The 25,838-nt window shown below is 42.6% G+C and overlaps 1 protein-coding gene across 16 annotated transcripts in view; it reads left to right on the forward strand.

The window, feature by feature from the left end:
• FMR1 (fragile X messenger ribonucleoprotein 1) overlaps positions 1-25,391 on the forward strand; it is a 50,808-nt gene extending 25,417 nt beyond the window's left edge. Inside the window, exons 12-17 of one of the 16 annotated variants that reach the window (XM_047843477.1) lie at positions 450-512; positions 2,817-2,903; positions 5,407-5,602; positions 7,144-7,326; positions 8,034-8,116; positions 21,315-25,391. In XM_047843477.1, the coding sequence (XP_047699433.1) occupies positions 450-512; positions 2,817-2,903; positions 5,407-5,602; positions 7,144-7,326; positions 8,034-8,116; positions 21,315-21,353 (651 nt within the window). In that variant the 3' untranslated portion in view covers positions 21,354-25,391. Of the gene's footprint in view, positions 1-449; positions 513-2,816; positions 2,904-5,406; positions 5,603-6,324; positions 7,328-8,033; positions 8,117-10,450; positions 10,578-10,716; positions 13,125-21,314 lie in introns of those variants that run through there. The other 15 variants (XM_047843481.1, XM_047843470.1, XM_047843471.1 and 12 more) reach the window with 15 other exon arrangements.
• Positions 25,392-25,838: the final 447 nt, after the last annotated feature.

A 25,838-nucleotide genomic window follows, 5' to 3' on the forward strand; every position in this document is an offset into this window, starting at 1 on the left:
TATAAGGCTACGCCTGGTTTTTTTTTTTTTTGTTTTCTGTTTTTTGTTTTTTGTTTTGTTTTTGAAATCCGATTGCCAGCTTATATGAGAGATTACAAACCAAAGTGTTACCTACTTCTCAGTTTATTCACAGTGACAAATGTGATGCTATAAACATAAAATATGGGGTTACATTTAGTGATCACATTTTTCTTTTGAGGGTGGTCTTTCATTTTTTCATGCTGTATCTCTTGAGATTTTACAGGTTGTGGTAGCTCAAAATGTACCTTCTGTTAGATGCATTAGTTACTACTTAGAGCCATATTTTAGAAACTGGTTTTCAATATTTGAACTAACCTAACTGTTTAGAAATGGGTTTAGAAGTCCTACAGTGAAAGTCCTGCGTTCAGGCTTCTGTGTATCATTTGTTATAGTTAATGACATCACTTGCATTCCTTATACTGCTTTAGGTGTTAGTGGTTTCATCAATTGTAGCAGGGGAATCCCAGAAACCTGAACTCAAGGCTTGGCAGGTAGGAAAACATTCCTTGAAAAATACATTTTAATTTTATATTTCAATGTTTATGCCCCTTGTTAAGAGAGACTACAAATGATCATCAGGGTTGGGGGATGGTGGAAGAGTGTTTGGGGGTATGTTCATCCATTGCCCTGGGGTGAGAGCTCAAATTCCTTCCTGTTGCTTGTAAGGCCTTGCTTTGACGCCCACCTGTCCACTGTCACCTCTGATCGTTCCTCCCTTTTGCCCTCCAGAGCGGCTTGGGCCATACTGAAGTAGAGTTCTCTGAACACTGTTCTCTCTCTCTATGCACTTGTTTCCTCTGCCAGAGCGCTCTTTCCCCTTCCAACTCGCCACCTTGCTTTGACCTTTTTCCTTGTGCAGCTTTCTTTTGTGTACTTGCCACAGGTCCCCTCCCTCCAGAGCCTTGCCCCCTTCTGTGTTCCAGTGTGCTCATCCCTCTCGCAGCGCATACTACATAGACATTGACTGGTGAATCTCTTTGGCCACATCATGAGTTCCTTGAGGACAGGGCTCCCTAAGTGGCCAGAGAGACCTGTTTATGGGGAAAATGTTATGACTTACCAGAGATTAAAAGCAAAAATGCCATTTTATAAAGGGACATATAACCACAAGTGGATCGGATATTCCTCTCTGCTGGGGAGCCCAGTTCTTACACCAGTCAGGGAGTCCCTTTCTCCGGGTGTCTATATTGAAGGCCACCATTGTGATCTTGCCCATCTTTGTTTTAATTTACTATTCTGGTCCACTAGTGATGTGCTCAAATTAGAGTGGCACTTGGGTACAACAGTTTAGACATTGGGAAAAGGGAAAACGTTGTAAAATTATTTGCTGCAAAGTTGATCAGACTAAATCTGTGACATAAGGTTTTAAGGTTTATTTTGGTCATACATGATCCAGAGGGAAGAGTGTAGCATTTCATTATATGACATTTTGGAAAATAATAAGATTTAACTGCTTCTGTAACGACATCAGTTGGGGAAAAAAAACAGTCAAAGGTGTTTTTGAGGAAAGGAGATCTGATTCATAGTCCTGATTATTTCAGTAGTCTATGTGTTACTCAATGCAAACAAAAACCCATATGAAGCCCATGGGTCTTCTGTGGCACCTGACTCTTAGGTGATCATTGCTACTAGGAAGCGGTGCCTTGCCTACCAAATGAAGGTCATTCTACAAGCAGTATTTCCTAATTGTTCAGTTTTGTTCCCCGTCAACAGCCAGGTTCATGTGGAAGGGAAAAGAAAAAAACCTGTTCCAGCCTCACATACATTTAAGATGCTGTCTACTGAGCAGGCAAGCAAAAGCAGTCACACCTATCAAATGAATGCTCTTTTTCAAAGAGTGATACTTACTAAAGAGACAGCGTCTTGGCTTTTCATACTTAGAAACTTTGCCTAGAAAATTATATCCTCGTCAAAGCCACCGTATGGTTTACTATAGTCATGTGTGAATATCAGCAATCATATGTATTTGTTCAGTAATAAAATGAAGTATCGTCAAACTTTGAATGTCATAATTGCCAGGTATTAGTTTGCACGACACCTATAACTTGTGACTAGAAAAAATTTTTTTCTCATTTGTACTGATGGGCTAGAAGTATAAAATTTTAATATACTCCTTTTTAAAAACATATCTCTATATGAAAATAGTACCATTGAGAAAAGATCAAATTTTCCATATGATTCTACCTTTTACTATTTTTAGAGTACAGTATTAAAATGTATTGAAATGCTAAATTTTGTGCTCATCAATCTGCCTCTGCCCCTCCCCATCCCGCACAGAATAATTAGTTCCTTTTGATTTATTCTAATTCTTTTTGTTTGTGTTTTGTTTGTACTCTTGACTTGGTTAGCAAAATTGATTTAGTTTTTACTTCTGTGCCCTAGTATTTAACTTAGAATTTCTCTTTAAAGAATTTGATCTAGATAAAACCTGTAGTATATTAATTATTTTATTTTATTTTATTTTATTTTAAAGTATTTGTTTTGTTTATGCATCTTCTGTCAGAGCTTGTATACTTTGGAATTACATAATTTGTGATTTTGCCAACATTTAATAGTAGTCTTTAAAACACAATAATCTGTTGCACTCAAGAGGTTGCCATATTGATTGATCATTACAGTAGATGTGTAAAATGTACCAACTACTTTTGTTTCTAGATGTTGCTTTATATTTTCAACAAACATTTGCGTGCCTACTGTTTGTCAGGCCCTGTGCTAGGAATTTAGTCATTATTTGCATTTTTTCAGGTTAATCCATTATTAATATTATAGGATCATTGTTGCCATTTATTTTTCAGGGTATGGTACCATTTGTTTTTGTGGGAACAAAGGACAGCATTGCTAATGCCACTGTTCTTCTGGATTATCACCTGAACTATTTAAAGGTGAGAACAAGAAGAATTTTAACTTGTGATCCTTTTGTGCTAACATATAAAAACTCCACAGTCTATCTTTCATCAGTGAAGGTTCATTCTAGCCTATACATTACGATGAATGACCTGTAAAAGGTAATACAGAAAATACTCGCTTTGTTTTGCTTATTATATTATATTCTTTCTGAAAACAAAAGTCAGTTTTCTGTCATCATAAATCTAAGGACCGGTATCCCAGTTCTCAATGAATTCCCTTATTTCCCATTATTCTTCTGTTTAACCCTTACACTCAATTTAGATACTCCTGTACATAGCCTTTTCATTCAGTTGATCCTTTCTAGCCTTTGTGACTTTTTTCCAGGCCAAATTTTGTGTCTGTAACACTTGGCTTTGTTTGTCCCTTTTATGTCATTTATCAAGGAAATCCCAGTGTTTTATGAAGTCCTATGTTTAAACGTTTACCCCTTGTATTTTTCTCTATGCTCCATTATACAGAATGTAAACAATTTGTGTCTTGTAGATGCTCGTTGTAGTTAGTGTTTGTACAGTTATGCCTCCTAGATTGCCAACTGGAAATCAGGAAGTAGGAGGCCACAAGGTATAGTGGAAAGAGCACTTTAATTGGCAGTGTAGTGATTTGCTTCTAGTCTGTCTTCTGCCATGAACTAGCTTATGTGACTTTAGGCAAGTCACTTCTCCCTATACCTGATGGTTTTTAAAATTTCTTTTGGCCTGAATGTTCTATAGTTCAATGAAATGTAGTCTTACCCATGTCACTGTTCTAATTTCTTCTTTATATCCATATACATCAAAATTACAAGTGACTGGTACTAAATAGTATTTTACAAATAATCTAACTTCCTATTTTATTTATGATGCTATCTTAACATTTTTGCTGATTTCTTGAAAGAAAGAAACAGTTTTGACTTGGATGCAAATAAGGAAGGAAAAAGTGCAATAGCTAGGCATTGCATTCCTCCTTCTGGTGGTCAGTTACTAATTGAAAATGGGAAGGTTTCATCCAGCAAGGTTTGCATGGGTAGGGTACCCCGTTGGTTTGCTTCTTTGTTTTTGTTTTAAAGTGTGTTTTATTTGTAATCTGTTGTATGTGTTTCTTCATATTCTTAGCTTACAGAATTCCAATGACCTGGAGAGTTAGGGTTGCATTGTAATCAATCCCTTGTTCTTTTGACTAATGTTCTTTTTTAGATCTTTTTACTTACTCTTCACAATTGAATATCTTTGGTTATCAGCAGCTGTCCTGTTGCCATTCTTTCCATCACCAGATCTTCCCTTGATTGGGCCTGGCATCTCTCACCAAAAGGTGACTGCTTTGCCCCAGTGGGATAACCTGGACCACCATTCTGTTTTGCAAGATACACCCACCCATTCCATGAGCTATAACTATACTCTTGGAGTAAGCCACTCACGCAGTCTCTCCTTTGCTCAGGTCCTTCGTAAAACAGAAATTCTGGTTCAGAGCACAGATCAAACTATCTGCCCTTTCCTTTCCAGAAGCTTCCACAAGCAAGATTAAGAACTTAGCTTAACACAGGGGCTTATCCAGTGACTGTCCACGTAGACAGTCCCTGTGATGGCCTGTGCTTTACTCAGACACCCGGTACCACTAGAGTTATGGATCCAGTTCCCTAAAGCCAGTAAAGGAGATGTGTATGGGTAGATTGAAGGACAAGGGTTAGAATTGGGACTTTATCTGGATATGACAGAACCCAGCATATCCGAAGCACTGTGTGTAATGGTCTGTCAGTGGACCCCGGGTGTATATTTTGATCAACATCAATACTGTTCATTGTACTTGTTCTAGCAGAGCTGCAGTCTTTAAGAGGTTTCAAGGCATGATGTTAAGACCTAACTTGTTTGGTCAGCTCTTAAATAGTCGTCCCCCCGCCCACCATATAAGGCATGTGAGCATTTTTCAGTTCATTGGAAATAACTTTTCCTTAATTGTACAATTGCATCCAAAGACGTACCATAGGATATTTTCTTGGAAAGCAGACGATAGCTCAAACTCAGTGCTTCATAAATTAAGATATTAACTGGCAAATATATTTCAATTAAGATTATTTACAGTGTGTGATTCTTAAGGTTAGCTGGGTAAGCCTTAACTGTCATTTGCCTGTATTTTATTTAGAGTTGCTTTATTCGATATCCTGTCATCAAGAAGTCCCCAAACTAGCGTATCTGTGCCTTAAGAGATTCTATTGGATTATAGCGCCAAATCAAACAACGTCAAATTCTATTCAGTAGAATTTTAATGCTGAGTATTTTTGTTGTATCTCTAATCATGGTCATCAATAATCTGTTATCTATAGTAATTTTTCTTTGTAAGGAGACCATTCAATTTCCTGATAATTCTGTGTAACAGTGTTTACTATAAATTTAGAGCTGAAATTGAAATATTTCCAGTATATTTTTTTATCTGATGAAAAGGAGAAAGGTATTATTAAGTAAAATGTCAAATTATTTTTACTGTTATCTTGTATATTTTAAATAGGAAGTAGACCAGTTGCGTTTGGAGAGATTACAAATTGATGAGCAGTTGCGACAGATTGGAGCTAGTTCTAGACCACCACCAAATCGTACAGATAAGGAAAAAGGCTATGTGACTGATGATGGTCAAGGAATGGGTCGAGGTAGTAGACCTTACAGAAATAGGGGGCACGGCAGACGCGGTCCTGGATATACTTCAGGTACAAACTAAGCATTTTACTCAGTAACTTTATCTGTTCCTAGACTTAATAGCTGCTAATCTCTAATATTCATTAGAACCCCATTATAACGGTTTCTCACTACATGGTTTCCAATTCACAGTGGGTCAAATTGTGTTGCAAGAGACCTAGACTTAAAAACTGATGATACCACACACAGTTTACAGGGCAGGTGTGAGTTCTGTCCACGTTCTGACCGGGGATAAATCTGCTTTAAGCCCTTGTGTGTTGATGACTTTCTTAAGGCCTTTCCTGATTTTATTACTGTATAGCCAAAATTTTTTTCATTTGTGTACTGTGGCTCATTTTTTGTCAGGCATGTGCTGGTCATACTTGCTGGATGGACTGTGTAAATCAGGGCTCTGCATCCTATGGCTCATAAGGTGATTTTGAGTGTCATGGCCAAAGTCAGCCCTAGGCACAGTCAAGAAGCAGGCAAAGTTTCTCTTTGCCTTCCCAGCTCTTCTGTCAGTGCTTCTTTCTTCTCTCCCAGTACCTTTCACTGAACAACACTGCCCCCACCTGCCAGTGCCTACTGTCTTTCTTGCTCAACTGTGTATCTACTATGTAACTTGCTAATAATGGTATAAGGTATAATCCATCTCACAAATATTTGCATTTCAAAAAGGAACTCTTTAAGATGGAAAAGCCTTCAAGATCCACAGGAAAGAAGCTATAATGGTGAAGCTATAATTGGTCATTAGCTCCAACAGAGGAAGAGAGAGAGGTAGTAGAGTTGATATTCTGGAGTGGGGGAGAGAGACACCTACTCCTAAGGCCAACCTTGAACCTAACCCCTAACCCCTCTCCCAACAGTGTGTTCTTTTTGCTGTTGGAGTCCCACCTCACCGTGGAGCTCTTTTCCCCCACTCCCATCCCCTATATCATTAACCCACCCCTCATGCATAATGAGTTTATCTTAATAATGCCTTTATTAATGATAAATTATTCCAGTGGGAGTGGGAGGGAAGGTTGTGGACCAGGTGAGCACATCCCCCTTGAGCTAAGTTCAATCCCTGATTCCACAAAAGACCCTTCCCTGAGACAGTTGCCATGGTGGTCTTTGCCACCCTCTCAGAGGTGAGCAAAATGTATGCATTCCCCTCTGTCCCTGGGCCAAACCTTGTTAAAAGGAACTCTCTTTATAGAGGTTTTGTTTATCAAGGTATTGCATTTAACTGTTGTAGACAACTTTTCCTCCAGAGAGCGCAGATGTTTAAAGGAGCACAGCTGTTTAATGATGTGGCATACTCAGGTTTGAACTTAGATGGTTAATAAAATACCTTTTATTCTTCTTAACGAGAACCAAAAATGTTTAAAACCAAAATTACGTCAAACATTGTGAAACCCTTCATTTTGAATTTAAGATAATTTGTTTTACAAAATGGAAGGTGATAATACTCTTTGGGCTTATAAATTTGGGAAGAGTATTGGATTACCCCTGAAACGTCTCTGGAAGCTTCTGTTAACCTAACTTTTTTTTTTAAGTCGGACAACGGTATATAACTTTTAACTCTCGATAGGAACTAATTCTGAAGCATCAAATGCTTCTGAAACAGAATCTGACCACAGAGATGAACTCAGTGATTGGTCATTAGCTCCAACAGAGGAAGAGAGGGAGAACTTTCTGCGCAGAGGAGACGGTCGACGGCGTGGTGGTGGAGGAAGAGGACAGGGAGGAAGAGGACGCGGAGGTGGCTTCAAAGGTACAGAGGTTTCCATTTCCTGTCTTGTAATTTTTTTTCATTTATTTATTTTGAGAGGGAGACGCGGCCAGGGTGGGGCAGAGAGAAAGAGGGAGAAAGGATCCCAAGCAGGCTCCACGCTGTCAGCATAGAGCCTGATGCGGAGCTCAACCCACGAACTACAAGATCATGACCTGAGCTGAAACCAAGTCAGACGCTCAACTGATAGAGCCACCCAGACTCCTCAGTTTTCATTTCTTAATAAATAAAGGTGAATTGTCACAACTGTCTGAAGTTCTGTGAGAAATCTTGCTGATTCAAGGACATGTTACTGAAACCCCATTTCTCCTGTTTTGTACTGGTCACCTGACGAAAGGCTCAGCAGTGATCGACAGAACATTAGACAGCCTTCCTATGGCTTGTGTGGAATAAATATATGAACAAACACTGGTAACTAGTTCAGCTTCTTTGGGGATTCTACACATAACATCTGATCGTTAGCACAGGCTGACCAATAACACAGTGGATGCAGAATTGTAATGCCTTTGAAATATCGTCTCCTGGGTAGCATGCTAGATTTCTAAGCATTGTGTGGCTGGAATCACTAGGTTGTTGATTATATATTTTCGATTCCGGGGTCTGAATAAGTTGAGAACATAGGGATAAAGAACTTCCAATAAGCATGCCAAAGTCAGTAACTGTTGATCCTTTTGAAAATGACCCTATAGGAAACGACGATCACTCCCGAACCGATAATCGCCCGCGTAATCCAAGAGAGGCTAAAGGAAGAACAGGAGATGGATCCCTCCAGGTAAAGCTGTGCGTCTCTTTACCTCTAAATTATTTGAATTGCTGCAGTTTGACATGTAGAAGTTGGTTTTGCTTGATTTTTAAACATGTTCAAAAGTTGCAGTACTGGTACACGTGAAGTATTTTCCTTTCAACATCACAACTGTGGGCAATCTTAGATCTTTGTGACAAGTGTTCAAAGAAGATGTCTCTAGAGAATATGCAGTCTTAAGCATTTGTGAAGACTTTGAGAGCCCATTAGGACCACATTACCACATTGGTGGTTCCTCCCAATTCCCCTGAGCAAAGGAACATCCTGGAATGTAATGAGAGAGAAACCTGAGCAAGCCCTGTGGATCCCTCCTCCCCTGAGGTGCAGGGCTAGGGGGGTCCTCTCTAGAAAGTGAGGAAAAGAAGGTGTCTCTCTCCTAGGTAATAATCGTGACAGACAGTACTGATCATGTTCAGCTAGTACATGCTGAATCTGTCAGCTGCTTGTTCATAGCCAGCCTCTATCCTGAGAATCCCACCTCAGTGGGCCATCACCTACACTGAACCTATTGTTAAATTTTTAAAATTACCCGAGCTTGTCTGGCACCGTTCCTGAGTGCTTTGTGTGCATGTTATCTCCTTTAATCTTACAGCAGCCCCCTGAGGTAGTTTCATTTGTCTATCCTATAGGCGAGTAAACTTGAAGCTTAGAAAGATTCAGTCCTTTGCCAAGAGGTCCCATAGTTAGCGTACAGTGGAGTGATATTTGAACCCTGGTGTCTGATTTCCAGAACCCATATTCTCCTCTACTTCTTTAACTCCTAATTCATCTTTTTTTTTTTAAGTTTGTTTATTTATTTTGAGAGAGACTGAGACAGCACCCAGCAGGGTAAGGGCAGAGAGAGAGGGAGAGAGAAAACCCCAAGCAGGCTCTGCACTGTCAGCACAGAACCTGATGTCAGGCACAAACTCAACGAACCGTGGGATCATGACCTGAGCCGAAACTGAGAGTCGGATGCTCAACTGAGCCACTCAGATGCCCACTTTAACTCTTAATTCTTAATCCAAGTAGTTACGGTTCCTTATTGACTACGGATTGGTTTGGGACCAACACCCAAAATTAGTGAGATGCTTTTTAACAGCAGAAACTTCATGACAGAATAATACCTAAGTAGGTGTTAACTATTGGCAAGTACTTAAGGAGCAGCGTAGAAAAGACCTTAGGCCTAGATAAAGAGGTTGCTGGAATAGTGTACATACATGGGCTTTACAAAGATGTAAGGCATTTATGTGCCAGTCTTGTCATTACCCACTTAAAGTGACATGTTGGATGAAGTTGGCAATCTGATCATACTAGTTAAAAAGGGTGCATATTCATAATTATACTTCAGAGTAAAACAGAGCATCAAATAAAAAGGTTGCATTTTTGTGTAGGGGAATAGATCCAAATCAAAGTAAACCCTTGACAACCAAACACTTCAAAATACACACTGAGGGACGCCTGGGTGTCTCAGTCGGTTAAGCGTCTGACTTCGGCTCGGGTCATGATCTCACGGTTTGTGGGTTCGAGCCCGGAGTTGGGCTCTCTGCTGTCAGCACAGAGCCTGCTTGGGATGCTCTGTCTTCCTCTCTCTGCCCCTCCCCAATGCTCGAGTGTGCGCGTGTGCTCGCTCGCTCGCGTGCATGCGCTCTCTCTTTCTCTCTCATAAATAAACATTAAAAAAATACACACCGTAACCAACAGTTAAATGCACTTTGAAATTACGGCAAGCCATTCTGACATATGTAGCATTTGCACTTGAAACAGATCGATATTTCTAGTATTTTAAGCCCATTGGTCAATATTATTTTCTTTTTATACAGCATCTGGAATTCTGTTAGCAGTGTTTTAAGTGTTCCGTGTTGCTACTTAAACTGTTATATAAATCTTAGAATATCATTTCTAAATTACCTTCCTCTTTACACGCATCTTGGGAGTCCAGTCCTTCCACGCGTTAGTGTTATCAGATTTCCCTGTACCGTTACTATTCTTCAGACAGAGTTCAAATTGTACGATCATCTGCCCTACCTTACTGAACAAGCTATAAGAAACCAACACAGATTTTTCTACTGTAAGACAGTGGGAGCCTCAGTAGAGAAAGTTGATCAGACCCATGGTAGATAAGTAAGGTGAAAACCAAGGCTAGTTACCACCTTCGTCGAGTTCTGTCCTTGGTAAAGGTGAAATAGGAAGGCATCAATTTGTGTCCCTCTTGGGTTCCACAAACCCATTCTTTTGAACTCTGGTATTATAAGTATGTATTATTGTAATTGGTAATAGTAATTCATTTTAATTATTTCTTTCTCACTGTTTTCTTCTGCTTAGAAGAAGACACGGTAGGATTGTGAGTTTTTGTCTAACTTTGGACGCAGTGAGATGACCAGTGTGTTCCAGTTAAAGAAGAAGAGTGTTTTAAAATCATAAACTAAATAAAGCTCCTACCTGACCTTAATTTCTTGCACTTCTGTTCTCACCCACATTTCCCCTTTTAACACGTGGAACTTACACTTCAGGCTTAAATTTCTTGTCAGGCCAATTACAGATTACAATAGGATATGGTCTGTGTATATAACAACTATAACTTGTTTTAGATCAGAGTTGACTGCAATAATGAAAGGAGTGTCCACACTAAAACATTACAGAATACCTCCAGTGAAGGTAATCGGCTGCGCACGGGTAAAGACCGTAACCAGAAGAAGGAAAAGCCAGACAACGTGGATGGTCAGCAACCGCTTGTGAATGGAGTACCCTAAACTGCATCATTCTGAAGTTACATTTCCTATACCATTTCCATAACTCTTATTCCATATTAGAAAACTTTGTTAGGCCAAAGACAAATAGTAGGCAAGATGGCACAGGGCATGAAATGAACACAAATTCTGTTAAGAATCTTATTTTTTTTTTTTTTTTGGTATTGGCCATAAGCAACAATTTCCAGATTTGCACAAAAAGATACCTTGAAATTTTGAAACGTTGCTTTTAAGTATACTTCAGCACTTCAGGGCAGGATTTTAGTTTGGTTTATTTTTTAAAGTACTGAGCAGTGATATTTTTTTGTTAATTTGGACCATTTTCCTGCATTGGGTGAGAACTCGCCAGTACATTTCAGTTTTTCAGAATAAATAGCTTTTTTGGTAATCACTTCCGTTTTCAATCTCCTATAGAAGTCCATGAAATACTATGTCATTTCATGTCCTGTGTCAGTTTATGTTTGGTCCACTTTTCCAGTATTTTAGTGGACCCTGAGATGTGTGTGATGTGACGTTTGTCATTTTCATTAGCAAAAAAAAAAAAAAAAAAAAAAAAAAAGTTGTATGATCTGTGCCTTTTTTATATCTTGGCAGGTAGGAATATTATATTTGGATGCAGAGTTCAGGGAAGATAAGTTGGAAACACTAAATGTTAAAGATGTAGCAAACCCTGTCAAACATTAGTACTTTATAGAAGAATGCATGCTTTCCATATTTTTTTCCTTACAGAAACATCAGGTTAGGCAGTATAAAGAATAGAACTTGTTTCTGTTTTTGTTTTGTTGCACTGAAGTTTGACAAATAGTGTTATTGAGAGGGATGTGTAATTTTTCTGTATAGACAGGAGAAGAAATAACTATCTTTTCATTTGAGAGGCTAAAATGTTTTCAGCTAGGAACAAATCTTCCTGGTCGAAAGGTAGTAGGATATGCCTGCTCTTTGGCCTGATGACCAATTTTACCTTAGCCTTTTTTATTTTGTCCTCCCCAAGTTTTGTGAAGTTTTTCATATTTTAATTTCAAGCTTATTTGGGGGAGATAGGAAGGTCATTTTCATGTGTGCATAATAATCCTGTGAAGTACAGGTACTTTGTCTAAGAAACATTGGAAGCAGGTTAAATGTTTGTAAACTTTGAGATATTAGGTCTAATGTATAAGAGGATTTGGAAAGCCGACTAGAATTGGTTAACAAATACTTTTCTTTAGTTTTTTTTTTTTCTTTTGTTTTTTGATGTGTTGGGTTTTGGTTGTTTTTGAGTCATTTTTATGAATGAAATTTACTGAGGAAAAATACGTGAAGGACCTTCACTCTTAAGATGTTATATTTTTCTTAAAAAATAACTCCCAAGTAGGGGTACCACTGAATCTGTACAGAGCCGTGCAAACCGAAGTTCTGCCTCTGATGTCTTTTGTGAGTTTGTTTCTTTGAATTTTCATTTTACAGTTACTTTTCCTTGCATACAAATAAGCATATAAAATGGCAACAAACTGCACATGAGTTCAAGAATATTAAAAAGTCTTTTAAAAGTATTGCCAAACATTAATGTTGATTTTTAGTTATTTATTCTGGGAATGTATAGTATTTGAAAACAGAAATTGGTACCTTGCACACATCATCTGTAAGCTGTTTGGTTTAAAATACTGTAGATAATTAACCAAGGTAGAATGACCTTGTAATGTAACTGCTCTTGGGCAATATTCTCTGTACATATTAGCGACAACAGATTGGATTTTATGTTGACATTTGTTTGGTTATAGTGCAATATATTTTGTATGCAAGCAGTTTCAATAAAGTTTGATCTTCCTCTGCTAAATTGATGTTGATGCAATCCTTACAAATGATTGCTTTTAAAATTTTAAGATAGGAAAAGAAATCTATAGAAAGTGTTGTTACAAAATGTAACTGTTACCACTGGAAGTTTCACATGTCATAGGAAGTTAGCTGTTCTCTACCAACATTCAAGAACTTGATCTTGTTCAATAAGGTGGAAAAAAAATCAAAATGGTACAAAAGCACATTGTGCCATTACAATATGCACTAAGTCTCTTTTTTTACAAAGGCTGAATTCAGCAAGGCGCTAACTTGCTTAAATGTGAATTAACTAACTTCTATAACTGTAATTTGATTCACATGTTTTCAAATGGAGTTGGAGTTGATTCGTATTACAATATTTGTGTGCTAAACGTGTATGTTTTTCAGTTCTAAGTCCTGATGTTTTTAAAATCTTATTAAAGTTTCAAAAATCTGAAGATTGTTTATCTAGATGTAAATTTTTATTAAAAAGTTGCACTTATGAAAAAGCAAAAAATTAGTCTGACAGATGTTTGCTCCTGGTCTTAAATTTCTAAATATAACAAAACTTAGCACTGTCGGGGCGGGGGGAGTTATTTATCATGCAAAGCATATATGCCTTGCAAATAATGTTTTATGTGCCCTTAAAAGGCAGAAGCATGGCTATTGGAAAACGGTTCTCCATATTCCCAGTTAAAGATTTCAACACATTAATTACATAGGGTACCACCAAACCATATTAAACACATACTCCTGTCTGTGCACGCATAAATATATCCTTCCATTTGGGAAATACTAAATGTGTCTATGTCGTTTAAGAAAGAAAGCAAAATTTTGGATGTCAGTATCTCCATAATAAATGACAGGTTTGTAGGTAGAATGTGCCTGAATTGGCTATTATGGTCACTTCAAAAAACTGGCACAGCCTAGAAAATAGGGTAGAAATGGAGAGGTGATAGTCAAATCCAAAAATGATTTAATAATGCAGGACAGTGCCTACAGTGATGTCCTGCCTCTCCCCCTCACCCCCCGCTCCCCTCTGAAAAATCTTGGTTTTCTGCCTCTCTGGTTCTCTGCTACCTGTGCTGCCCAGTTCTGGGCTCTTCCAGGGCCATAAGAGTGGAACACAGTACATTAGATGTGGTGTAGGCATAAACAATCCATGAGTGATTTCATTGGGATTTTTCTGGTTTCACCGTGGTTTTCAGTGCTACCTTATGAATAGCCTGTTTATGGCATCAGCCTTGAGACTCAACTTGGCTCACTCAGGCATTTCTCTCATCTGGTCATGATCTTAGAGCTCCTGGTGGGTAGCAGTACAGTGCCCTTTAGAGTCAGTATATTGACTTGATCCCTGTTGAGTCCATTTGTCCCTCATGCCTCCAGTAACCAGTTATTTTGAAATCGCCATTAGCAGATGCTAGTCTTAATTGCTCAGAAGGCTTAACAGGTACCAGTATTTAAATCTTGAACATCTTTTCCACTGTATGTTTGTTTCGGACTGTTTAAAAATTTTATTTGGGGCTATTTAGAAATTTTCTCTGCCATTTCTTTCTGAGAACTTGCCATGAAGAAATGGGGAAATCCTTTTTTTTATGCTAAGGAATTTTGTTCATGGGAGAGGCATTAAAACTTTGCAAGTTGCACCTGCTAAATGATTAAAGCGTAAGCTTCAAAATTTAGTGCTTGAAGGTTTTCCCACCAATTTGTGTATACCATACACTGGATTTCAGGGATAGGTTGAAAATTGGGAGGAAGACTGGGTGTCAACAGAATATGATTACACAGAATCCTGGGAATTGGGGCGTGTGATGATCATTCAGTGTAGTTTGGAACTTGGATGGCTTATGTGGAGAGGAAAAAAATTCCAGTGTTACTTCTTCAGGTATAAAGTCACTTTGGTAAATACTCAGGGCATCTTTGTCAGATTTCCCTGGAAATCAAAACCTGTAAGATACTGAATCAAAGAACAGAGTATGTGTACATGATAGAAATGGACATAGGCAGTTATTCTGTGGAAAAGGGAATTGCTGGATAGATTCCACACTTAATCAGGGCATAGACTAACTCTGTGATAACTGAGTAAGCCATTTCATCTTCATGGTTCAGTTTTTCCGTGGGTTAAATAAATGGTTGCTAAGGTATCCCAGCAGCAAAGTTGTACATGCATTAATAAGTATTCATGTTTTATATGGAGAAAGCTACAGAGAGTCAGTGGTAATGAACCACCCACCAGGTTTCATCTGGTTCTCATTAAATAGTTCCTGAGTAATTACTATATAGTAGGCATTTCACAGGCTTCTTGGGGATACAGGAATAATTTCTCGGACCTTCAAGAAGCTCACTGTCAAGTGGGAGAGCTTGAATGAATGGGCAGTTTCAGCATATGGTACATTAAGTGCTAAAATGCACAGCCTGAGGTGGGAGCACATAGGGGGACCTGCCCAAATTGGGGTGGTGTGGAGCCTTAGTAAAGAGCTTCTCAGGTGAAGTGAAATCTTTTTATTTTTATTTTTTTTAATTTACATCCAAGTTAGCATATAGTGCAACAATGATTTCAGGAGCAGATTCCTTAATGCCCCTGACCCATTTAGCCCATCCCCCCTCCCACAACTCCTCCAGTATATATACTACATCTTCTTTCTCCATTCATCCATCCATGGACATTTGGGCTCTTTCCATACTTTGGCTATTGTTGATAGTGCTGCATAAACATGGGGGTGCATGTGTCCCTTCGAAACAGCACACCTGTATCCCTTGGATAAATACCTAGTAGTGTAATTGCTGGGTCATAGGGTAGTTCTATTTTTATTTTCTGAGGAACCTCCATACTGTTTTCCAGAGTGGCTGCAGCAGCTTGCATTCCCACCAACAACGCAAAAGAGATCCTCTTTCTCCGCATCCTCGCCACATCTGTCGTTGCCTGAGTTGTTCACGTTAGCCATTCTGACAGGGGTGAGGTGGTATCTCATTGTGGTTTTGATTTGTATTTCCCTGATGATGAGTGATGTTGAGCATTTTGAAGTGAAATCTTCCTTAAAACAGATTGGAGGAGGAGTTAGCCAGATATAAGGGTGCTGTGGGCATTAATCTAGGCATGAGAAAGTCTGTGTTCGGAAAGCTTCCAAGAGTTCTGTGTGGCTAGGACACAGAATTTGAGGGAGAGAGAGGTGAGACGAGGTATTGTCAGGGACACTTGTGATGCCACGTTAGAGGTTGGACTTTAGGGAGCCTTGGAAGAGTCTTAAATGTTCAGATTTCCACTTGAAGTGTGGGACAGACAGGATTGCCCCATGACTCCGGAAGCCCCTGCCAAGTTACCTTGTAACCAGCTAGCGGGAGGGACTGGGCCCAAATAACTTCCAGGAGGCTCCTCTGCCCCACAGCCCAAATCCAGCTTCCCACAGGGTCACGGGCGCTAGCGGTGTGTGTTCCCAGACACCTCCCCTGACAGCTGGCAGTTTTAAGCCCCGATTTGATCCTCTGCGGACAAAGCCATTATCAGGCTTGCCCTGTGAAAAGGTAGACTCCCAGAGAAGAAATAACCTTCCCCCGGAGTACAGCCCCAAGGTGCAGCCAGCAACGCCGTGACCTTTACATGTCACTGCAACAGAAAATGGGCATCCGTGTGCCTCTTTTGGCTGGTAATTTTCCCTTCGTAAAACTTCTTCCTTCTGCGTGGTGTTGTGCCGTGTGCCTTCATCCGCTGTTTCACAGATGGTGCCCGGCATGAGGCAAACGCCACTTATTCCAGCTCTGGCTTTTTGGAAACTGCAAAAGGGATCATCTCAGCCATACCCGGATAGAGACAACCTTCCCAGGGCTAGCAGTGGGAAGCCTGGCTGAGCAGAAAGCACTGGTGAACGTGGTATTGCCGTGCTCACTTACGGCCGTTCCGTGTGCCTCACGGGCCCTGGAAAGTCCTCCGTGCAAGGCGGGTTGAAACCATTTGGTCCCTCTGCACCCCCAAGGCCGCCAGCCCCATGAGCCGGAAGAAGAAAGAAATCGGGGGGAAAGAGCCCTTGGCTCCATATGCCATTAGAATAGTTGGTGAGGCATCTGACTCTGGTTTCCACTCAGGTCGTGATCTCGCGGATCGTGGGTTCCAGCCCCGTGTCCCGCTCCGTGCTGACAGTGCAGAACTTGCTTCGGGTTCTCTCTCTGCCCCTCCCCTGTGCATTCTCGTTTCTCTCTCTCCCTCTTATACTATTTTAACAAAAAGAATAGTAGATGCAATCTGACCTCCTAGATGTGACACCTGTCACTGTGCAGTGTACCACCCAGGGGCTTGTGGGTTGTGGGCCTGAGGTACACTGACAGGCAAATGGACTTGTGCCAACAGTCATCCCTTGAGGCCTGTGCCGCTTACATGGTGAAGAAGCTGCACCCATGCGGTAAGTGACACTGAGTGGCCAGCATTTGGGGTTTACCGCAGGATTCCCTTTTGCCGAGTGAATTGGCTGGTCTGACCGATGGGGAGAGAGCAAGCGTGCCTGCCCTGTGCTTGAATCGGATGCTCATAGAAATCAGTTTCACACAGCCACAAGGAGGAGACATTCCTGAGGCGCTAAATGCAAAGTGAGACCCCTGCTGAGGTCACAGGGCTTTGAGGCGCTTTGCTATCCTAGCATGGTTATATGAAAACCCTGGGCACCGGGGGTAACTGGTGACCAAATGACTTTAATTCAGGGAGTGCTGGAAAAGCTGGTGGCGTCTTACCCCAGGAAGACCTCCCTAATTTTACTCCTGCCAGGGATAGTCCTCTGGGGTCTGAAGTAGGCCCCATCCAAAGCGGGGGAGATGAGATAAGGGGCCCTGAAGTGGAAAGGCAGGAGAAGAGCACTCTTTTCGGAGGCTCCCTCAGGCCGCTTGTGATGGCTCTGGGTCTGGATCAAAGGGGTCCCTAGATAAGGACATAGATGAGAAAAGCAGAGGCTAGTGAGCTGATAAGTAACCCACATCACTCTGAGGAGGTTGCAGAGAGAACCTGGGGAGGCGTGCAGCAAACAGTAACTGATCTGAGATCGGGCATTAAAGAGGACCCTATGGAGTAGAGAGCTGATGCAAGGAGGTCCTGGGTGGGGGGATTCCTTTTGGAGATGCAGGCCATTCGTTTTCCCCACTGGCTGGCTAGCAAATCTGCAAAGCCTCTCATGCGTGTCCTTGGAGAAGCCTCCAGAGGACGACGCTAAGTGGTGAGTCCCATCTTCATGCTGCTGAAAGAGACTTTCAAAGACTCCCCATCTCCCACAGGCCTCTGTGCCACCCCAGAAACTGATTTCCTAGTCCAACTGCTCGAGGACCCTTCAATTCAGATTTGAGTTCATTCAAAAGCAAACTTGGCCCCGGGCCCGATCCTCTGCCCTCTTCAAGGGGATTGTTGAATTTCTGTCCTGGTCCAGGTAGCGCGGAGCAGAGGTATGGGGAGCATTCAGCAGACGGGGACCTACCAGACACTGGAGGCCGAGGATAATTGTTTTGGGACCGGATAAGGGCACGGTAAATGAATTTCCCCGGCAGGATTTAAGATTGGTTGCACTTACAGCCAAGAGACTCAGCACAATCCCTGCAGATGCCACCGGTCCCTTTGTCGCCCTGCATAATAGGTATGGGTATGCTGGTGCGCCGACCCGCGGAGTGGGTGTGAGTACTGCCATCTTTCCGCGTGAAGGCAGGGCCTCTCGTATCCCAAAGCCTGCCAGGATCGTGCAGTTGAAAGAGTATCACATATCACTAGGTGAGAAAGAAAACACAAGGCTTCTCCATTGCCAGGAGGGAGCGGGAGGCCACACTGTCTTCCACTTCCCAGCCCTCTCTAGCCAGTGAGGAAATCCAGTGTCGGTGGCCACTGATTGCAGATCGTTGTGGTCTTAATAGCGGCCACCGTGGCACTCAAAGCATCTGATATGCCAACGGGTGGCTGAACTGAGTGTGGCCATTGCTGGCAATCGGTGTGTGGCCTTAGAGCTGCACTGTCCAGGTCTCTGGCCACTAGCCACATGTGGCAGCTTCGTTGAGTGCTTGAAACATTGCTGGTCTGAATTGAGAGGTTCTGTTCAGTGTAAAATATACAATGGATTTTGAAGACTTAGTCTGAAAATCATCTTACTAATTTTTTATATTTAAATACTGAATTGTTAATATTTTGGATCTATTGGGCTAACTAAACTATCTCCCTAACATTAGTTATACCTGTCTCTTTTTATTTTTATTTTTTTGAGTTTATTTATTTATTTTGAGAGAGAGAGCAAATGGCGTAGGGGCAGAGAGAGGAGAGAGAATCCCAAGCAGGCTCCGCACTGGCAGCACAGAGCCCGACTCTGGGCTCCCAACTCACCAACTGTGAGATTATGACCTGAGCCGAAATCAAGAGTCCGATTCTTAACCAACTGAGCCACCCAGGCACCCTTCTTTATATTTTTAAAAATAGGACTACTAGAGGGGCGCCTGGGTGGCTCGGTTGGGTGTCCAACTCGCGATTTCAGTTCAGGTCATGATCTCACAGTTCATGGATTGGAGCCCCACATCAGACTCTCCCCTGGCAGTGCAAAGCCTGCTTGGGATTCTCCGTCTCCCTCTCTCTCTGCCCCTCCCCCACTTGTGTGCACATGCTCTCTCTCAAAATAAATATATAAACATTTCAAAAATAAATAAATAAAAATTAAAATAGGACTACTAGAAAACTTTAAATTACATATGTGGCTCATTATTTTTGGACGGGATGCCTCAGACATTGCGAATACTCTTCTCCAGATCTCTCTAGGAAGAAGGGAAGTTATTTTGCTTTTACCTGGCAGAGCATGAAGTTTACCTTTACTGTCCTGCCTCAGGTATTTTGAACTTCCCCAGTAATACTTAAAAATTGCAATATATCAGTAATGAGTTGGGCAGGTCCGTTCCATTATATTGATGAGTTTTTTACAGTGGCCCTCACAGCTCTCTATGCATGCTCTCTAAGCACAGCTGTTCACAGGTGGCAAGGCCTTAAGTGAGGACAGAGACCGGGACCAGGCCACTTGAGTGAGCAGCTTGGGGGCTTGAGTGGCTTTCCAAAGAGCTATTCCACAGCCTAATAAGGAACAACTGTTGGCCTTGCAAACACTAGCAACGCAAAAGGAGCCCTTATCACCTGTTTGGCCCCTTTGGGTATTAGAAACAGCACATCCTGCACCCAGGAATGTTATTTCAGAACCTGTACTAAGCCATCAGACTGGGAGCCAAATTACATTGGAGACCCCATGCAGTAAAGCCACAGAAGCAATACAGGCAGCACTAAAACAGTACCTGCCCCTACCCCACCCCCGACTCATTCTGATTCCATAGAGTTTTAAGTATCTGTGGCCTTACATCTGATACCCCTGGCAGTAAGACTCTGCCAATATATATAGATGGGTCATCTCTCCACTACTGAATGGTCCGTGCCTTTTGAATGACAGTTATTGGGTCTGGTGGAGACAAATTGTCTCACTGAAGAAAAAAAGTGTGATTCTAAGCTCCAACATTCCCATCCTGTGATGGGCTGTCACTACACCAAATTCCATCAGATTAGGGGCATCAGCGAAGGTCCAGTGGGGAATATAGAAATCACAGCGGTGCTTTTAACAGAAAATTTAATATAGAGCATGGTTAAGCAGACATTAAAGGACTGAAAATTCAAAACAGTACCATTAAGGTGACACAGAGGCGGGGTCTGTAGGCCTGGGGGAAGGAGATGAGGCTCAAAGGAAAGGCCCACAGAATTGAAACCCAGACCTCTAGGAATGGGTGCTGTTGGTTGGTTCTGGTACCTTGGTAACTCACCGGAAGACCCCCATGGGGCTGGGACCTAGAGCACTGAGGAGGGAGTGCCAGCCAACTGGTTGACGCTGGTGTCTCTGAGGAGACGTGATGATACCAGTTCTGAGAGAGGAGGGAAATCTGGAAATGGAATTCAGCTGCTGCTAGTGGAGCAAGCCGTTCCTGCCAGAGGGAAGACCCAGGAACCGTGGGCTTCCAGTCTCCCTCTAGAGCCTCTTATCGGCCGAACCTAATAGGCAGTACTGGCAACAGAGAAATGTGGTGTGCAGGGCCCCGGCCTCGGCCCCAGCCCCAGGCTCACGGAGCAGAGCAGAGCAGAGGACGGAAGGATAGTTTGGAACTGAAAGACAGTAGCTCAATGATCGCTAAAGTACAACAAGCTGAAAAAAATGTGAAATGGAAATGATACATCTGATTGGGGGCTAAACCAACTCAAGAATAGGTGGCCACCCACTCGATAGGTACTGACATGCCCCCATTATCTGCTTTGCCCGAGTTACTGGCTTCATAGAGGCCTCCATTTTGAGACTTGGTACCATCCAAGGAGACGTGTTTCGCTGATGGCTGAACAAGTTCAGGAAAATACTAAGCCATCGGTTATAGTGACGGTAAGTGTGGACCACCCATGGCATTAGTTGCTCTGCACAATGGGTGGACCTGGAAAGCACTGCTTTCAATGAATTCTCTTCAATGAATGGAATATACCTTTTCATAGACTTACAGGCTGTGGCTCATGGCCTCACTCTAGTCAGGCCATTAGGCGACCCAGGATGAGACTGGTAAAGTCGTACCCGATGAAAAATACAAATCACCCACAAGCTCAATAAGTCACATATGTATTTGTCTCCTAGGAAGGGCCACATCCCGAGAAAAGCAAAGCATCTGCATGAAGTACGTCAACTGAGCCCGTGAGACATCAGTCAAATCCGTGATGACCTACCAGATCTATGTCCAGACCCACCACAGCAACAAAACCACCATGAAGGGCTTTCATTTGCCTTACAAAGAAGCTACTGACACTCCCAGAGCCTGCACACCCTGGCAGCTTCGTAAGCATTTAATTCAGGGTGAACTCGGTCATACTGCAGAAGACAGGACTGACTCGTGCTGGAAGATACATCCCATAGGCCTCCTGCCCTTACATCGTTTGAACATGCTCTCTAGGTATAAGGTTGCATTTCACATCCTCCAGTCAGATAGCCCTCATGGATTTAAGGCTGTGACAGACTACCTTTGCCACATGCCAGAGAAGGTCAAGAGAGACTTCAGACCATGATGCAGATCTGACATTTAAGATAGAAGAGGAAGGAAGGAGGGTAGGAAGGAGGGTTGGGTAGGAAGGATCTTAGACTGTAATACAGTTCCAAACAAGCTTCAACCAGGCTGATGGGAAGTTCTTGAGCCAAAGTCACCTGTTCCGGGGATTCTTCCACTCGTAGGAATGGATCTGCATTAGTACCTCCACTGTGCTCGATTATTGGCTGGAAATTGTCTACAGGAAACATGACCTTGGCACAAACAGCAGTGGCTCCAGAAGGGTAGCAACTGGGGCTGTCAGGCAATTAAGCTCGCCACAACAGATTGAAGTGGCATACTTGTGGTGGCACCACACTACATAATAATAACCGCCCCCCTTTTTTTAGACCTGCATTGACCGTAGTGAGTAGCTGGAAAGTTTTTACTGAAGAGATCCTGGAAATGTCGATGAACACAAATTTGAAATGGGATCCGGTATCCTCTCCCACTGGGGAGACAGCTTTGACACTGGGTTTGTCACATACCTCTTCAAGCTCAGGACACTCCTGTGGTTCTTATCCTCATGCAATAAGTCCCCTTTGCACTGTAGCCATCTTCCTTGATTTCAAGAGATCGCCTTTGGTAAGGGAATCGTTAGCCCTGGGTCTGTCTGGAGCTTTTCACTCCAGGATGTAAAATAAGGCCTGGTTCTTTCCTGAGGGGAGTTCATGGACCCCAACTGGTTGGGCGTGGACAGGCCCAACCCTGGGAAGCAAGTAGAAGATCGAGGGGCAAAGGACTTCTCTTTTCCTAGTCCAGATATGGACAGACTACACCTGTCTGCGGCAGTGATCACAGCGCCAGCTATCACAACCCTAGATATGTCACCCCCAATTTGATTTGGCTATGAGGGATCTTACCAGCCCCTCACTATCAAGCAAGGCCTCTGCTATTACTTCTACCGGGCAAGGGGACTCAGCCACTCTTTGCCTCAGCTTTCTATACACATGTGTCCATGGCCTGTGATGTCCGTGCTAAATGGGTACAGAGATTCACCTTGGACCCAACTCAAAGCAGCATTTGTGTTCTTCTCACCCACTGTCGGGACTACTTTTTCTGTGTAGTAAGCCTCCCTTTCTCTCCCCTGCCTCCTGTTTGGATCCAGGGTTACCTGCTTCCTAAGAATAGCCATGCAACCCTTCAGTAATCAAAGATCCACTGGGCACAGGCTATATATGCCCAGCTTCTGGTGCCATTTAGCAGGATCTACCTGGGGGCTTTGGGGGCACAGTTTATCACCACCTTACATGGGTTGTCCTCCCACCAAGAGGTGTTTCTAAGGCTCACCTGAGGAGATTACCAATGCGTTAGCTGGGGTTTCGCTCCTAAAGATATTCTTGATTCCCTACCTCTGCTTGTGTTGGATACCTGCATAACTTTGTGTTATTTACTGACTAGGCAGTGTGCACTGTGGCCGCCAGCCCCTGCTGTTTCTGGCTGAATACCTCACTGCAAGTGAAGCTGTCCAACATTAACTATAGGAGCGAGCCACAGGGCTCTAAACCACCGCCTCCCATCTAAGGCCTCCAGTTCTCATGCTGAACTTTGTATTATTATTTAGGACCCTCTTCATTTTACAACGTCTTCTTTGCCACTGTCACCAACTCCAGAAACCCCATTGACAAATCCAATTCGTTTCTGGGCCCAATGGGAAGGCAGGTTTCACTGTGGGATAATGACAGAACATGAGATCGCGTGCTCATCTTGCTAACACTTAGGCTCGTAAGTTATCCCAATCAAACCTATTCTTGTGCCCGTTGTACATGACTCGTGCTTTCTTTCACTCACCTTCCAAAGATGGATTAAAGGGAGCAAGACTAGGGACAGGGAGGCCAGGCTGTTGGAATAATGAGCCAATGCAGTGACAGTGAGAATGGAGATGGTAGGATCCCTAGCATAGTTGGGAGATAGGATCAGTGAGACTTGGTGTTTATCATGGGTGGGGAAAGAGAAAGGGAGGAAACCAGGGTTATGATTCACACAGTTTGGGCTAAATAGTTTTCTTTTAGAGGAATGAGGATTTATTCATTCAACTAATGTTGTTTAAACATACGCCATGAGTCAAGCCGTGTATTTGATGCGGGAGATGCAGAAGAAAATGACACTGGGAAAAGAAAAATTAGCATAAAATAATAGATAATTACAGGAACAAATGGATATCGTGCCTCCTCATATGATGCACTGAGAAGGGCACAATTCACTCGGTGGTGTTCCTATTTACAAAATTACTAAGCTTCATCTAATAATGTGGAAACATCAGACAAGCTCAAACTGATGGACACGTTACAAAATAAAAGGCTCGTACTTGTCACCATTATTGACGTCACAAAGGACAAAGAAATACTGAGGCACTGTTTCCAATCAAAGCATACTAAAAAGACATGACAGTTAAGCGCAACATGTGGTCCTGCACTGGATCTTGAACCGGAAAATACTGTCATCTTCTGTTACAAAGGACATTATTGGGAAACTGGGCTATGAATAGGGTCTGCAGATTACATAATAGGACAATGCTACTTTCCCATTTCTTATCATTGTACTGTGATTGTATAAGAGAGTGTTCTTGTTTTTAGGAAATACAGGAAGTATTTAGAAGCAAAGGGGTAACGTATGAACTGAAAGAAGTTTCAAGCAGCAGCACAGCGGCTAAGCACGCTTGGACTCTGAGGTTAGACTGCGGGAGTTCTAATTCCAGCACCATTGTTTACTACCCATGAGGCTTTGGGCAAGTTACTGAACATTCCTAGACATGGCGTGAGAGTGGAAGGAGCACATGTAAAGCACTCAGACCTGTGTCTGGCACGTATGCATAATCAATGCTGGCTGCATTTAAGCTATTTTGCCTCTGTCCTGTAACTACACAGAGAAATGGGGCCTGGCTCCCTAGTTCAAGGAGCCACGGTCTAGTGGAAGAAACAAGAAGGTTAACAGATAAAAACAAATGCATGCAGTGCGTGCTCTGCTAGGGATTTGAGCGGAGGGTAACTGAGGCTGGGCAACGAATTCTGCAGGAGGAAGTCAGGAGAAGTTTCACAGGGGGGCTTGTGGTTTGAAACGGATCACAAGGGGCAAACAAAGAGTTTGGCAAGGATGCGCTTTTCCCACTTTTGTCAGGCCAAGGGCCTCATCGGTGCAAAAGCAGAGAGTTGTGGAAAGGGCATTATGTACTAGGGTGTAGTGTGGGTGATGCGGAAGGGCCAGCACTGACTGCCAGTCAGTTGACACAGGTTCAGATCCCAGCTTCAATAGCACCTGCAGCCTCGCACAAATCACACAATCTCTCCGAGCCTCAGTTTCCCCGAAATAGGGAGATATTAACATTCACCTTGGGCCTGTTAGGAGGATTAATGTCATGTGCTTAGCACAGTACCCCGTACATAAAGGATAGCTGTTAGTATTAATGCTAGTGTTAGGCATTTCTAGGGTTCACCACCTTTCCTGATTCCTCCTTCCCTCCGGGCACAGGCCTCCTCTGAGTGAAGGCCGGCCCTGTTACTTCCTTTGGCCGCTGAGGTGAAAGCAGAAAGATACGTGTCCTTTCTGGGCTGAAGCGTTGAAGAGCCAGGATGCTGTGATTCTCCACGCTCTGTTCCCCTGACACACTGTTACCCGTGTTGGGCACGTAACGTGAGCAGGCAATAAACCTTTGTTCTTTAAGGTACCACAACTTTGGCATCTTGTTATCTTTAGCCACCCTCATAAACCTTGAAGAATCAGACTTTTCGAGACCCTTTGGTGTTCCATGCCAATTCCCGTTAGGGGAAAATAGGCATTCTCGGTGCACCACCTTGGTGCCGGGATGATAAAAATGGATAGAAGATTCAGAAGCGTGTGTGTTTAACGGGAGAACTGAAACTCAGTGTAAACAAAGAAAACTCATCCTATCTTGCAAAAGCTCAAACAGTGAGTGGAGGAGGTGTTTCACATTCACGCACCATAGGATTAATGGTGTTGTGACCTGATCTTATAGGAAAGTTTCAGAAGGGGATATAAGCTGGTCCGTCAGGAAAAGTCTCATGAAGAAGTGATATTTAAGCCGAGGCGCAAAGGAAGAAGAGCACAGGACGGAAAAGCATGTG

The sequence above is a fragment of the Prionailurus viverrinus genome, chromosome X (assembly GCF_022837055.1).
Source record: "Prionailurus viverrinus isolate Anna chromosome X, UM_Priviv_1.0, whole genome shotgun sequence".
In the NCBI taxonomy this organism is placed as follows: Eukaryota; Metazoa; Chordata; class Mammalia; order Carnivora; family Felidae; genus Prionailurus; species Prionailurus viverrinus.